Source organism: Giardia intestinalis, chromosome 3 (genome assembly GCF_000002435.2).
Source record: "Giardia intestinalis strain WB C6 chromosome 3, whole genome shotgun sequence".
Lineage (NCBI taxonomy): Eukaryota > Fornicata > Diplomonadida > Hexamitidae > Giardia > Giardia duodenalis.
Genome location: NC_051858.1, coordinates 569,286 through 584,355, shown reverse-complemented (window position 1 = coordinate 584,355; position 15,070 = coordinate 569,286). Strand labels below are relative to the sequence as shown.

Sequence of the window (15,070 nt, the reverse complement as noted above, 5' to 3'; positions counted from 1 at the left end):
TCACGGAGAGGCTGGATTGCCAGAGTCTTTTAAATCCTGCAGGACTCTGTTTATAAACTCTGTGGCAGACAGCAGGCCACTACAATCTGCCTTCTGCCCTAGAGAACCTGATTCCCCCTGTTCCAGTTCAGTTAAGTGATTGAGAATAGACTTTAACTTGGGATTGACGGTCGGTTGATTGGCTATGTTAACTGCATCGCCGTCTGCAGCAAGTGCAGATAGGGGCGTAGACTTGGCTTTGTCTGGTGGCTCTTGTGGCGGTTCACCGTCTATCTTTCTCAGTTTTAATGCCACCTTCCTATTTGCGTTCCGTTCTTTCAAGACTGTGACTATCTTATCGACAGGGTCATCAAGGGACAGCTGCTGATACTTATAGTGGCCATTGCCATAACTCTGACGCGTGTCTGCCTCCGGGCTGCGTGGAATTGGTGCCTGGCTGATAGCAATTGATGGCTTAGTAGGGCCATGCTCTTTAGGGGACATAGAAGTTTCTGCGTCCACCTGCTCTTGTGGTCTTTCTATAGCACAAGCGGTCCTTGTCTTCTTCTCCTTTGATTCTAGTCTCTTCTGCTCTATATTGCTCATGAGAAGTCGTAGATCTGACAGCTTTTCCTCTAACTCTTTTCGTACACCATCACAGACGGCAGCCTCTATGTTTTTTTCATTAGATGCAATTATTTCTTGGAGTTTGCATTGAAAGTACTCGAACATCTTCTCCACATGTACGTCTGCGTCATTCTGAAGAATGCCCTTCTTCTGCTCTTGAAGAATCTCCAACAGGGCTTTCATCTCGGAGTGATTGGACTGTGGCGGAGCTATAATTTGAACAGGCTGAGGCGGCTGGGGGAGATAGATAGGCTGGGGAAGCGCAGGATACCCTATTCCTATCGGTGCATTGTAGGCCGGTGAATACTGTTCGGCGTTTACACCGAGACCCTGAATTTGTTGCTCCGACTGCAGTGAAGTCGAGCCCGAGGCTGGAGTTGCTGCTCGTGCTTGCGCGGTCTTTAGTGGTGGAAGTACCACAGCCTTAGAGTTGTTAGACTTTGCCGAATCATATCCCGAACGAACAGTCATCTGTTCCTGCTCTTGTGCTCGCACTTGTGCTTGCATACCCTCATTAGCATCGCCATGCGGCCTAGACAGAGCAGCCTGAGTAGGTCTGCTAGCGTTGATGAGCTTGGAGTATGGGTCGTCAATGTCAAACCCTAGGTTTGCGTTGCGATTTCGCGCGCTTTCCTTCTCTTTCTCAAGCCTTTCCAATTGCATCTTTTGCAACTCTTCCTGTCTCTGTGCTTTGCTACGCTCCTTGGCTTCGTGATTTGCCTTAGCCGCCTCCAAGGCTTCCTTAAATTTGGAATCGACTTGTGCCAGCTGGTTGGCCTCTGCCCAATCAAAACTGGTGACAGATGACCAGTTCTCCACGATTCTTCGGATAAGATTGTACTTGAACCTCGCAATCCTTCTTTCCTCGAAGTGCTCATACTCCTCGTGATTTATGCGCCCATCACGTCTGCCCTCCTGGTTGAGCCGCGCCTTCTCAGCTATTTGCTGATCCAGCCATTCCTTCTGGATAGACTGCTGATGCCTTATTCTTTCGACCTCCTGCTTGTGCTCTCCCTCGTCATAGTGAAAGTCGTGTTTGAAGAAAGCCATGATTTTTATGAACCTTTCTTGAAGTTATGTTCACTGTACGCTTGGCACTCACCTGGCGCTTATGCCGCGACGGCTCTATCAAGTTACCACTAAAAGTCGAAGAGTCTGGACGAACTATTTTTGGTGATCGCCTTCCAGAGCCCAAAAAACTTCAATGACCCAAAAAATCAAAAAAGATGCAACGCTCTCCGAGTTACAATTCCTTGGCTATGCCCTCCCATGTTCATTCAAACAACACACCCGTGGTCATGTCCCACACTCAAGCACCAAGCCACCACTACACTAACTCGTCACCTGTTGTGGCATATCCCTCAGAGCACATGACTTACTCCAAGTCTCCCCATGCTGTGGCTCAGGTCCCTTACACCGGGGATGATGTGGGCACGGGATCGTTCGTTGTGTCCAATTCGCTGCCTCGTCCTACTTACATAAGCCCTGGAACTGGGATCGTGCATGTCATGCCCGTGGCCTACGGACAGAAGACACAAGTGCGGCAAGAGTTTCTGCCTGTCAGCACAGTGGCGAATGCCCTCCCTACGCAGACCTTTAAGACTCAGGTGCTCGAATCGAACGTGGATCCGCTGTTTTCGGCCCAAATAGTCGACCTCTTACACAGCGTTGACGAGCGCAACCTCACGCCTCTCATGAAAGCAGTTGTACGTAACGATGTTCCCCAGGTCAAGGAGCTTCTCAAAACGGAAGCAGGGCTCTGCATTGAAAACGGTGTCACTGCTCTGATGATCGCCGCCCACCTGGGCCACATCGACTGCGTAAAACTTTTGTTACAAAAAGAAGCAGGCATGCGGCAGAACGATGGGACGACAGCTCTCATGGAAGCGGTGATGAAGGGACACTCTAACATCGTCTCCCTACTCATCAAGTCAGAGGGCGGGATACGTAGAGACGATGGATTCAGCTCCCTGATGATTTGCGCACAGTACAATTACGTAGAGATAGGCCGCAAGCTGTTGCCCATCGAAGCACGGCTCCAGACAGACCTGGGCGTTACTGCCCTCATGATTGCGGCTGAAAACGACGCCGACGATATGGTGATCCTCCTTTCTGGAAAGGAGGCGGGCATGAGGGCAAATAACGGCTGGACCTGCTCCATGAGCCTCGCTGCCAAGGGTAGGGTGGACCTGCTCAAGAAAGTTGCATCTAAAGAGGCCGGGTTCACTAAGGATGACGGCTGGACGTGTCTGATGAGCGCGTGTGCGACCGACAACCTCGCCATAGCAAAGATGTTTATTAAAGAGGCCGGGTTTACGAAGAGTGACGGAACGTGTGCGCTCATGTGGGCTGCAAGCAAGGGCAACGAAGCTATCTGCAAGCTTCTTTCCAAGGCAGAGGGCGACCTGGTGACACTGGCGGGCAAGAGTTCCATTGACTTCGCTATTGAGAACGGGCACAGCAATCTGGTGAAGGCGATCAATCCTAAGGAAGCCGCAAGGCTAGAAAAGAAGGCTAAAAGCGCCGGAAAATAATGAGCTAATTTTGCAATTTTAACAGATTGTTCTAGGCGAAGAACTTAAATTGATCATGGTAGGCAGGTTTAGTCTATTAATCCACTTTCAGTTATGTGCTTTTAATGATTTATAAATTATATTTGTATTCTATCATGGATTTACAGCAACCGTGAACAAAATGGCGGCAGAGGCCTTTTGTGCATTCGACAAGGACGGGAGTGGGTACCTCACCCTGCAGGAGCTCTGCGAGGCGCTCGAGTCAATCGGATGCGACGTGACCATGGATAGAGCAGAGTCTCTTCTCTCCATTATTGACGCCAACAATGACGGTAAGGTTCAGCTCTGTGAATTTGAACAGCTGATGTACATCTTGCAACACGCAGACCTAGCCTGTGACGAGTCCGTCCTTTTCTATGCTACCGATCTCGACCGGTCCGGGTCCATAGGCACTAACGAGCTACACAGCATATTAACAAAAATAGGGATTGACTGCTCACAGAGAAGGGTCGAACAGCTTATGGGCCGAATATGCAGCGGAGAGATGAACTACGTTGAGTTTATGCGACTTATGACTACAGTGCGCCAATGCCTCAGGCTACATAGCCAACCAAACACCCCTAACACCACCCACGAGTATGCTTGAACTCTTTGTAGACCGAGGGAAACTCCAGAAGAGGCTGACCCCCGGCACGCTTCAGTCGAGTTGCTAAATCAAGTATCAAACTGTCTACAAAGGCTGCGACTTCACCGAGGAGGTCAGTCAGCTCAACTTCGCGATCTGGAAAGGTAAATCCGGTAGCCATATCCCTTGAAGCGAGATCCAGAAAGTCAAAAGTGAGAGTAATCAGTACCAAGGCGTACGGAAATCCGCCGGCCTCAACCATCTCCTGAATCTCTGGGAAAACCTTAGAATTGAGAAGCATGTCGAGGACCAGGATGCCTAAAGCCCGAAAGTCGGTGATAGGAGACTCAGAGCGTTGAAATCCTAATCGCCGCCAGTCGGGCTCAAACGTCGACTTGCGCAACACAGCTGAAAAGTTCTCTTCTACTCGGCGCAGCTTATCACAGTGGCTTGTATTCTGGGGGTCGTATGGAGTCCTTGCGAGTGCCTGAAGCAGCTCCAGGTTGTGGCGCTGAACGGGAGATAGCTTGCACGGCGTCGTGTCACTGGGCTTGCGCTGCGGACGGCGAAACAAGACCAGGCCTACCAAGGTGCACAGCCCGAGCACAAAGGACCAAGCAGCAAAGGACATGCACTAAAGAAATGTAAGGCATTTACATCTGCTGGGCCTCATCCTCGCGGCGAACGCCGCCTCCGTACGTCTTCATGGCCTTTGCATAATCAACTTCATGGGCCACGGCCGCGAGGATCTTATCAAAGGTGGGCTTGTCCTCTGGGTTCACGTCGGTGAAGCAGACGCTGGTCGTCTTCTTCAGATGGACGAGCTTGCCCAGATCGCCCTTAGTGCGAACGATGGCGTACGGGACGCCCATCTTGTGACAGAGTGTGGGAAGCCAAAGTACGAGCTGTGGGTCAGTTGTCAGGTGAACAGCGAAGTCCACCCGCTGACAACACACAACCCGCAATCAGAGGTGTGTGCGGTCAGCGGACGGCTCCTCGCGCATAAGAACATACTTCAAGGGGGTCGACATCATTTGCAATCAGGACAAGCTTCGCGCGCTTGCTCTCGACGAGGGATGTTATGCGTCTGATACCAGACGCGATGACAAGCTTGTCAGACTTCTCCGGAAGGGGCTTCCCGTTGGCCTTTGCGTCGGCGATCTGGAGCAGGCGCGCCTTGTGCTCCTCCTTCGATTCGGGGGAGTACTTGCGAGCAAGGTTGAAAATCTCGTTTGTGAGGTTCCTCGAGATCGGATTCATGAACTGATTGACAGTTGGGGGAACCTTGAGGCGCCTCTGGAGGACTGCCTTCTGTCTCTGGATGCGGACCTGGCGAGGCCACCTGACGAACGGAGTCAGGTCGAAGTCGCACTTGCTGCGGCTCTTGTTCTCGGGTACGGCGAGGGCCCTCTTAATGTCGCTGCCAGAAACCTTGGACATGTCGAGGCCTGTTTTATTGAACCCAGTGAAATAAATTTAAATTAGTTTTTATTTTTTAAATCTGGGATCAGGTATAGAATTTAGGTGAAGTAACGGTTTACGATTGTGTTAAACATACTAACGTCGTGTTAAACATACTACCGTTCTACAAAAATGTTTACAGGTGAACAGTAAATAGGGGGTAAATTGTTTTAATAATGATCAGTACGGGCGACCTTGAGGAGTTATCTAGGATGTACTGCGCTCAGTGCGAGCAAACGCTTCATCCGGGTGGTTGTGTACGTGCAGGTGTCTGTTCTAAGAGTCCAGAAGTGGCTGCCATCCAGGACGCCATGATTTACGGTGCTACGCTGTTGGGTGGCTTTCAGCTTGAGGAGGACCACGTTCTTATTCTGCAGAGCATATTTGCTACTCTTACTAATGTCAACTTTAGCGCAGTGGACCTTCGTACGCGATTCCTTGGCCCTACCGTGTCCCGTTTGGAAGCTCTTTCCAAGGAGAGTCCTTCTCAGGCTATGCTGGATTATCTAGCACTTGCCAAGCGTATCCTTACAGAGTCTACGGACAGCTGGATCAAGGCCTGCCGCTCTACTCTGGCTCCGGATTTTCTCACTCGTAAGTATGGCCCTACATCTGCCGGGCTTCGTTATCTCACTCTTCTAGGGATGAAAGGGCTTTGCGCCTATGCTGAGCATTGCTACAAGCTCCTTTCCTTCAACAAAGCCCCTCTTACGGAGCTTCACGATGCAATGAGGTCTGCACTTACCGACCTCCATGGGGCGCTTTTGGACGACGATCTTACCACCCAGGACCTTCTGTCGCATGCCCTTGGGATCGGAAAGGCCAATCTCTCTGTCACTGCCCTTTTGGACAGACTCCACGCAGATACGCTGGGCGTGCCTACCCTCTGCTCGGTCCCAGTGCGCATGTGCCCAGGCAAGTGTGTCCTCATCACAGGGCATGACATGGTAGACATGCTTCTTCTCCTTACTGCGGCTCAAGAGAAAGGAGTCAATGTCTACACGCACGGGGAGATGTTCCCAGCATACACATATCCTCGCCTTCGTAGTTTCTCTTGCTTTAAAGGTCACTTTGGCACTGCCTGGCAGAATCAGCAGAAGGAGTTTCCGCTCTTCCCGGGCCCAATCGTTTTTACATCGAACTGCCTCAAGCCACCTCTCCCAAGTTATCGTGACCGCGTGTTTGTCATGGATTGCGTAGGCTTTGATGGTGTCAAGACTGTCAACAACCTTGATTTCAGTGAAGTGATAGACTGCGCATTGAACAATACAGGCTTTGAGAATGAAAAACACTGCAGATCTGTGGAAGAGATGATCACCACGACGGGTCTAGAGGCAGAGGGCTTCCGTGCAAGCGAGATACGTGGTGCTGGGTTCAACCACAGAGTTCTAAAGCAGCCTGACATCCTTACCAACGTGGTCAATTTGATCAAAACAGGACAAATTACGTGTATACAGTTCAACGGTGGATGTGATGGGGCCTCGAAAGATCGTAGTGTTTTTTCGAAGAAGGCTCTTCAGGCGGATCAAAAGACGCTCATCCTCACCAACTCGTGTGGCCGCTTCCGCCTCAACCGCCTTCAAGACTATGGAGAGATCAATGGCATTCCGCGCTTACTTGATACAGGCCAGTGCAACGATTTCTATTCTCTGGCACAGATTCTGATTGACCTCTCAAAAGCCCTGGGATGTAGCCTGAATGAGCTCCCTCTCCAGATCTATGTTTCCTGGTTTGAGCAGAAGGCAATTGTTCAATTTCTCACGTTTTTGCACCTTGGTGTTAAAAATATCAAGTTGGGCCCCTCTCTTCCTCTCTTCCTCACAGACGAGATTCTGCAATTCCTAGAGGCAAACTACGGGGTTACAAAGATAACGGCTGCCTGAGTTCCACGCTATCGGTGGTCTGACTTCTCGGCGGCCTGTAAACGAATTTGCTGATAATTGAGTAAAGGAGCGCCTGAGCGCGAAGACATATAAGCATACATACATAAGTAGCGTTTCACCCAGTAACATACCCTTGTCAAATTGATCCTTGAGAGTTTGGAGCTTTTTGTTCAGCTTTGCAACGTTGTCCATGACAGCTTTGTATTTCTTACGGGCAGCTTCGAGCTGCATCGCGGCCTCTGCGGCGGCCTCACGTAGCGGCAAAACAATCTTATAGATTTCGTTGTAGGAGACGATGTTCCGTGCCCACTCACAGATACCGGCAGCAGCGACTGATTTGGAGCGGATGAATTCGCCTGTGAAATTGGGATCAGACGTGTACTTCTTTGCTGCTGCAAAGTTGACCTCGTGAATATTATCCTTATCATAATTTTGGAGCCTGTTCAGGAACGTGTCAATGGAACCCATAACGTTTTTGGCTGCTTTCCAGCTTCTGTCCTTTGGGAGCTTTCCAGGTGTGTCAAGAAGACACATGACAGCACCCATGACATTGACGATCTCAGCAGACGGAGATGCGAAGGAACGCAGCTCAACAAGGTTGTTCTTGTTGAGCGTGTTTAAGGCAGCCTGTGCAGCTTCTATGGCTGGCTCTGCCTTTCCTAGCTCGAGTCGTGCGACCTCCTCTTTGGCCGTGACCTCTCTCTCGACCTCCGCTGTCTTCTCAGCCTCCACCATTGCCTCCTGCTGCCGTTCGCCAACAAATGCAGCATCCTTCTCTACAACCTCAAGGAGCTCGTCGGCTGCCTTTTTACGTTCATCAACAATCTTCTGCTGCTCAACAAGGGCCTTCTTCAGCTCTGACACATCTTCCTCGGTCTTTTCCAGCTTCGTGTTTCCTTGCTCTAGCCTCTCTATCTGGTCATAAATTTCACGTCTACGTCCATGGAGAAGCTTTATATAAAGACTGATGAGCTCGAGGAATGACTTTGGTGTAGTGTACGCCTTCCGTCTTTCGACCTGGTCATACGCAATGGACATTTGGTTAACCAGCCCGTTGGCATCGGCCATGAAGAGTGCAACACTATCCTTAAGCTCCGGCGACATTTCCAGCTCTCCAAGGAAACGCTTTCCAACGGAAACAAGGGCCTCATGGGGCCATGCTTGGAACCAGTCAATAGTGGTGCATGTAACCAAGGCGGGGAACTTGCGTGCACGTACTCGAAATGCTTCTCCAATCGGGGAGAATCCTAACACAACATGAAGGTTCTGCTTGACCTTAGAGATGAAGTAGTTGTAAAGGTTCTCACGAGTCTCAGGGATACCTGCAGACTTTGCCTCACTGCGGACGCCGTTGATTATATTTTCCTCCTCCTCGGGAGGAAACAGACCACAAATGTTCCCCGAGCTGAGAAGATCGTTAATATAAACACAGAACTCTTCGTTGACAATCTGAGTGTCTGTAAATAGGAACATTGTGGGGATTCCCTTAAGCCCCGTCTTTATATATAGCTGCTGGAGATCTGCTCGAAAGTCTGGTATATCATATGTTGAGGAGATAGTGATCTGGAATACCTCATAAGAGTTAATGTAAGCAGCGAGCTTCGCCAGGCTTTGCTTTCCAGAACCACCGACGCCGACAAGGAGGGCGTCTCCGGTGGTAATTATACGAGATATCCTGCAAACATGTTCCATGGCATCACGGAAGAGAACAAGGTCCATAACAGCATTGACCTCGTTGTGCTGTTCCAAGGCATCTCTGAGGAGCGGGTAGAGCTTATCATAATCGGGTATCTGCCCATAACGTCCGTCTCCAACCCCAAGCGCGAAATTGCTAAAGATAATTGGAAGGGCATTGTTTTCCTCGTCTTTCTGGAACACGTCTTTCATGTCAACAGCAATGGGCTGAGACGCCATTACACCCCCAGGCTGTGACTTCGGCCTACCCTTTGCAGCCGCTTCTTCATTCGGATCCTTTGGAGGATTGATGTTCTGGAGATCTGCCATGACAACTTCCTCCACTAACTTCGAGTATGCTTCCTTGTCTTCCATGGTAACCATTCTGTCGCAGTACACACGTGCACACTCGTGAACAAGGAGCTGAATCAGCTGCGGGGTTGTCTTAATCGTGTCCCGGGTTGCACGCATGAGGCCCTCGGTGATATTCGTGAGATCCCTCAGATTGAACATGTAGTGGAACTTGATGGCTGTAGGGAGGAACGAACTGGATACCTTGCTATGGATCTTAAGTAATGCATTGGTGATTGCCTCCCACGCCTTTGAGACGCCATGCGGGAAGCCAGCCTCTTCTCGCGTAAAATGCCCGCGCAAAAGAGACCCATAAATTTGCTTCAGGTTCTCGTCAGAGGGGAAGTCAACTGAGAAGGTGGAAAAGTGCCACTGCAGGCGAGGATCAACAGAGAAAGACCCTGAATATGGATTCATAGACGCGAGATACTGACAGTTGGTGATCTCCTTGATTGTGAGTTTTTCGCGGTCAAACCAGAAAAGATAGTCGCGGTGAAGACGAATAAGAGTTAGAGGCTGTTGTGTTCCGTAGGTATCAACCTGCGGCATGTTTAGATCGTCTATGATGTAGATCAGCTTCCGGTTCCCAACAGGGCCGTAGCGGCGACCAACCTTCTTTTCTAGGTAGCTTTCCATAATTGTCTGAAGAAGCATGGATGTAGTGTAGTAGTTTAGGGCTATACTGGCGCTACCATACTCTTGGTCATTGAGTGACCCGACCATGCTCTTAAGGAGGCTCGTCTTACCAGAGCCCGCTGGTCCACAGAAGAGAACAGGATGGCCATTTTTAACAAGGCGTTCAAGCATGTAGTGAAGGCGATAAGTCTCGATGGTCTCCACATGAACCTGGCTCGGCAGCGCCTCGTCATCGTGGACGTAGGGAGTAAGCCTGTCGTCCCATGTTTGCCAGCGCGGCTCGCCTGTCTCGTCGTTGATGGCAACGTAGTAATCGAAGACCTCTCCGATAGCTGGAAATGTTATTCCCTTACTGAACTCCGTCTTCCAGAACTTTGTAAACTGTTTGCGGTGATCTGTCAGCTGATCCTTAAACATCGTGCCCCCACTGGCCCAAATAGTTGCAAATATGAAAAAGTATTCCAATATGTCTTTAAAGTAATCAACTATCTTTCCACCCTCGCCTTGAGCTCCTCCCGAAGACCCCTGCTGCTGTATAAGGGCAGCATTTGCTGTATTGACCTTGCATCCCGGCGATGTATAATATTCAGACAACAAGGCATCGAGGAGTCTGCAGATTGTCTGGACAACTGACATGTCTGCGACAGGAGTGACCGTCTTGAGTTGCTTTCGCATGGCCTCGAGAACCGGGGGAACATACTTCTCAAAAAGAACTGTAAGAGTGCTTCTTTCCAGACTGGACTCGCGGAGCTCCACCCAGCTAGCAGAATATGCGAGCCAACCGACATCTGTTTCATTAATGTAAATAATCCCTGCGCGACTAACGGTGGCAGGAGATGCGTATTTGAGGTCGCCGATTTCGAAAACGAGGCGCATGTACGGCATCAAGGGAATGCGCTCATTACTAGCGAGCGTCAGAATCTTGTTGTCATCCATAACCGTGTTGAGACTCTCGACCCAAAGGGCGTCAATATCACCATCTAGAACAATCCACTTGGGTTCAGTATTCGGTATAGCAACCAGGTCACGCATAATGGTGGAGAAAATTCCATCTTTCCATTCGCGGGATGCAGGGTGTATGTAGCCGTAAAGCTCACGGGTTGTGATAGATTTCGGCGAGATGACTTGATACTGTATCTTCTTGTTCTGGAGCTTATACGTCTCGGCAAGGGTCGTCCAACACTTTGTTTTGCCAACAGCGCAGGATCCGAGGATAAAGACAGAGTGACGAATTTGAAGGAGCTCCTCAAACTGAACGATCTTAAGAATGAAGCTGTCCTCTGCTTGAAGGCGCTGGGCAAGGAGGGACTTCTTGATGAGAGCCTCGAAATTCTTATCCTGGAGCCGGGGGACGTCGACCGAGGGAAACAGGTCTCCAATAAGTCCAAGGAAGATCTCTGTATCCTCGGCAACGATCTTCGGAATGTTTGAATCTCGAAGTGCACGACAAAGAACCTTCTCCTCTTGACGGAAGATCTCCTCAAGGTTGAAGGATGACATCGGACCTCCCAATTTTTTAGTTTTTCCGGGAGTTTTTTGGAACAGGGAAGAGGTTCGCATCTGGTCAGGGAAGCTTGCAAAGCGTCTTCCAGAAATAAAATCTCGATGAAGCCTAATACCCTTCATCACCTGGATTTACTCCATATCTAATATACCTAAAATTATCAACACCACATGAGTGGAAAGCATATCACCAGCGTAGCGAACACCTCTTCCAAACCATCGGACTGTCCTCCGTCCACTGGATCAGCTGAAGCTCAATCCAACATTCGCTCTGGCGGCCCGTCTTCAAGAGAGTCGCGATCTGTCAATCAGCTCGGCGCAGGCGTGGCGCAAACTACCGCTACTAGCTTTGTTGGTTACACAGATTTAGAGAAGGTGTTTGGAGTGTCAATGAAGTACAGGTATCATCGCTCCACTTTCACAGGACCCCTCAAAAAGTGTTACGATTACATTCTCCATATGGTGGTATCTATTCGCTCACCGACCATCCACATTCCAGAAGATTGCTCTGGTATCACTGATGCAGAGGTCGAAAAGATTAGGACAGCCATAAATTACGACTTTCCCGAACTCTATGGAGTCCAGATAACTAAGACTGTGCGGATACAAAAACGATTGCACTCCATTAAGATTGTCTATGATCCATCTTTTCACCTGATAAATGACGTTCTGAATAAAATTGATCGGTTATTAGTATCCACACTAAACAAGAAAATAAGTGAAAGCCCTAATCAAACTGACTATGTCCGTGAGATGACCACTATTTCATGGATGAAGTCTCACTGCAAGTACGATGCAAAAGGCCCCAATCGCTCGAACATAACCGGATTCTTCTTCAACAAACACTGTGCATGTGAGGGCTATGCCAGGTCCTTTCTTTTCCTTTGTAACCGTCTTGGAATTCCGTGTATTTTCGTCACAGGGCGAAGTAATGGACCGCTGGTTCCTTTTGATTCATCTGGCGGCTCATCTTCTTCGTCTCAGGGCGAACGCGGACATTGCTGGAACATGGTTCAGATAGAAGGGGTCTGGTACTACACAGATATTACCTGGTGCTCGGTAGTCGGGCTGAGGCATCCAGACACCGGAAAAGTCGTGTTTCCCAATTACTTCATCAATATTTCCAAGGACTTATATGACATCTTGCACGTAGAAGACCATCCCTTTCCTCTTCCCTCTAATCCACCAAACATGCCCTTAGACGTCCGGTTAAGGCATAACTATTACTTTTTGACCGGATTCGTTTGGACGATTCCTTTCGACAGCCATAGGACTTCACTTGAAAAGAGCACCAAAAATACCAGCACCGCTACTGCTAGCGAACTTATGATCCCCAACGAATCCGTAGCTGGGCTGTGTAAGCTTCTACTGATGGCCATTTCCAAGGGAAAACAGTTTATTGAAGTCCTCATTCGCACAGGAAGTCAGGACCCTTTTGGCATTCACACCATCACTATACGAAACATGCTTAAGGACCCTCGTCTCTGGACACTTGTTAATACAGTTCTGGAGGAGACTCAGCAGTTGAACAAGTACATTTCACCTTCTGCAATCATGGTTCCACAAGGAAACTACCCTGCAGCAATGGTCTTTTTCAAGCTAGTTTCATCAAAGCCGAAGATAACATCTGGAGGAAAGCCAAAGGTCCACACACGGAGTTAGGTGCCAAGCCTGTTTACTGCATGTAATTTCCATTACTTACTTCAGAATGTTCTCACACATCTTATGAATGTATGAGTTTTTGGCTCTATACAAGTTACAAAGGTACACGGCAAAGGATTCTATATCGAAAGGATCGAATGGGCAAGTGGCATCACCATATGGACATACAAGCTGAGAGTCAGCAAAGATAGTACATGAAAACGCAGCACCCAACTGACGGCACCTCTTTTTAGATTCTACAAAAAGGGACGTTGCCATCTCGCCATCTTTGCAGTCCATGATTTTCTTTTGCAGCGCCTTATCGGAAATCACTTGATCTAAACAGTCTTCAATAGCGTATGGGATGGAGGAGCTTGTTCCGTCCTCGTATAAACAGGAGGTGACATCGTTGAAGATGAAGTAATCGGCATATTCTTGCAAACACATCAAAAACCTATCTCCAAACACCTCTCCTTGCCCGTGCATAGTGATTCCATGGGCAGAGTACCTCGATTCTGCATCGGCCTGCGACACAAATCTGATGTCCACTATTTGGAGCAGCTCTGGGTATTGACGTATGAATGGATTGATCAGCTCATTGACTGTGGATATGTATCCCGGACATTTGGAAATGCCGTAGAACTCCACGAGAATCTTCAAGTCATCAGCACCTTGAGATGTACGGCGATACCTCTCCTCTGATTCTCGCAAGACAGCATCATTGAAACGGCTATCAACAGCAGCATCTTTCTTGCGGCTCTCATGTATGGAGACGCACTTGCCATCAAACAAGATGCGAACTTTGTCAGGGGTAATGCTCTGGAAGCTGTCTCCGAAGAGAGAGACAGCATCTGCTTCGGTTATCGAGAATGTAGCCTTGTACTTATTAGTGTTAGCATCCACAAGAGTCATGAGGTCTATAGATGGAACCAGAAACCATTCATCCGCATCTACTCCAGCCGTCGTGTTCATAAGGTTAACAGATAAGTGAGGAACAATGAGGTCAACGGGAAGATGCTTAAATGCAATATCAGTGGACAGATATGTGGTGATTTGGACACCTGCATTATTAGCAACACTAATCTTCTCTATCAAAATATGTGTGCAGCCTAAGGAATATTCATAAGCAGAATAGTCCGGCGGGCACAGAAACGGATTGGAGCCAAGATCGAAAGCCTGAAGATTCGGTAACCTTGCACGAATCACTCCCAGCATTTTAGTGGTAGGCGGTAGTCCAGTGATGTGGTTGTTGCTTACCCTAAAGGATATCATTTTCGCGGGATACTGGTTGAAGTATTGGAGGAGAGCGCTAGATGTGATGACGCTGGCAAAACTGTTGTTATCCAAGTCCAAGACTTGAAGCAGATGGTTCGGCTTTAGAGTTTCTGTCGTAAAAGGGTCACCAGTGAAGAGGTTACCCTGAAGATTGAGCTCTTTGACGGAAGAATACTTGTTGAAAAGCTCTGGGAAGCTTATGTGACCCTTAGATTTGGTTGCAGAAATGTCTAGCATTGTTGTATCGGGAGACTTTGCAAGAGATGCCGTGGAGAAGTCCAGATGAAGGTCGTTGCCTCCTGCGATGAAATTTGTAGAAGCCGGTGTATATTTGGCTTTGCTGTCTAGATACAAATTGTTATTGACGGCGTAGAAAATCCCAAATTGCTCAGACCTCTCTAGCAGGCAACTTGGGAAGACATGTCCGCTCATGTCATTGTACTCAACGTGTAAGTACTGAAGAGAATGACAATCACAAATGTTTTCGGGAAGGCTGGTGAACTTATTGAACTTGTAGTACAGAGTGTCGAGCCTGCTGCAGTTGACTCGAGGAAACTCTCCATAAAGCTGATTCGTTGAGAATTCCATGTCTGTCACGTCAAACACATGCAAACATCCGGGGAGGCTGCCGACCAGGTTATTCCCAGAGAGAATGATCATCTCTATGTCTTTCTTCTTGGAACAGGTGATGCCGGCAAAGGTGCACGGGTCGTGAGGAAAGACGCGCAACTCCGGAGGTGGCCAATGTGTCTTAACGTGCCAATTCTCGCCACCTGTCTCATCGTACAAGCGATACAGACAGCTGAGTTGCTCCTCTGTATACGCGGCGCTGGCCGCTACAAGGAGAAGAAGCAACAGAGCCGATATCATGAAGTCCTTTATTATTCCACCGCTTGTGTAAT

General features: G+C 48.9%; 9 protein-coding genes across 9 annotated transcripts; 4 read left to right on the top strand and 5 right to left on the bottom strand.

Annotated features, from left to right (window-relative positions):
• On the bottom strand, positions 1-1,656 carry GL50803_0015777 (uncharacterized protein; the record flags this gene model as incomplete). Its single annotated transcript, XM_001706275.1, has 1 exon — positions 1-1,656. The coding sequence occupies one exon, from the start codon at positions 1,654-1,656 to the stop codon at positions 1-3; it is 1,656 nt and encodes a 551-aa protein (XP_001706327.1).
• Positions 1,657-1,832: 176 nt separating this feature from the next.
• Positions 1,833-3,140, top strand: GL50803_0024009 (Ankyrin repeat protein 1; the record flags this gene model as incomplete). The annotated part of the gene is made up of 1 exon (XM_001706273.1): positions 1,833-3,140. The coding sequence occupies one exon, from the start codon at positions 1,833-1,835 to the stop codon at positions 3,138-3,140; it is 1,308 nt and encodes a 435-aa protein (XP_001706325.1).
• A 160-nt stretch (positions 3,141-3,300) lies between these two features.
• On the top strand, positions 3,301-3,765 carry GL50803_0013231 (Calmodulin; the record flags this gene model as incomplete). The annotated part of the gene is made up of 1 exon (XM_001706272.1): positions 3,301-3,765. One exon carries the CDS (start codon positions 3,301-3,303, stop codon positions 3,763-3,765), a length of 465 nt encoding a protein of 154 aa, XP_001706324.1.
• On the bottom strand, positions 3,740-4,375 carry GL50803_0017246 (ELMO/CED-12 family protein; the record flags this gene model as incomplete). Its single annotated transcript, XM_001706271.1, has 1 exon — positions 3,740-4,375. One exon carries the CDS (start codon positions 4,373-4,375, stop codon positions 3,740-3,742), a length of 636 nt encoding a protein of 211 aa, XP_001706323.1.
• A 22-nt stretch (positions 4,376-4,397) lies between these two features.
• GL50803_0017244 (Ribosomal protein L7a) lies at positions 4,398-5,184 on the bottom strand (the record flags this gene model as incomplete). Its single annotated transcript, XM_001706269.1, has 2 exons — positions 4,398-4,649; positions 4,759-5,184. 2 exons carry the CDS (start codon positions 5,182-5,184, stop codon positions 4,398-4,400), a joined length of 678 nt encoding a protein of 225 aa, XP_001706321.1.
• Positions 5,185-5,381: 197 nt separating this feature from the next.
• Positions 5,382-7,088, top strand: GL50803_003042 (Hybrid cluster protein; the record flags this gene model as incomplete). The annotated part of the gene is made up of 1 exon (XM_001706267.1): positions 5,382-7,088. One exon carries the CDS (start codon positions 5,382-5,384, stop codon positions 7,086-7,088), a length of 1,707 nt encoding a protein of 568 aa, XP_001706319.1.
• Positions 7,089-7,219: 131 nt separating this feature from the next.
• GL50803_0017243A (Outer-arm dynein beta) lies at positions 7,220-11,249 on the bottom strand (the record flags this gene model as incomplete). Its single annotated transcript, XM_001706266.2, has 1 exon — positions 7,220-11,249. A coding segment is annotated over one exon (4,030 nt), but the record flags the coding sequence as incomplete, so codon positions are not given.
• A 174-nt stretch (positions 11,250-11,423) lies between these two features.
• Positions 11,424-12,914, top strand: GL50803_004038 (Transglutaminase-like superfamily protein; the record flags this gene model as incomplete). The annotated part of the gene is made up of 1 exon (XM_001706265.1): positions 11,424-12,914. The coding sequence occupies one exon, from the start codon at positions 11,424-11,426 to the stop codon at positions 12,912-12,914; it is 1,491 nt and encodes a 496-aa protein (XP_001706317.1).
• A 36-nt stretch (positions 12,915-12,950) lies between these two features.
• Positions 12,951-15,038, bottom strand: GL50803_004039 (Leucine-rich repeat protein; the record flags this gene model as incomplete). Its single annotated transcript, XM_001706264.1, has 1 exon — positions 12,951-15,038. The coding sequence occupies one exon, from the start codon at positions 15,036-15,038 to the stop codon at positions 12,951-12,953; it is 2,088 nt and encodes a 695-aa protein (XP_001706316.1).
• Between the last annotated feature and the right edge of the window lie 32 nt (positions 15,039-15,070).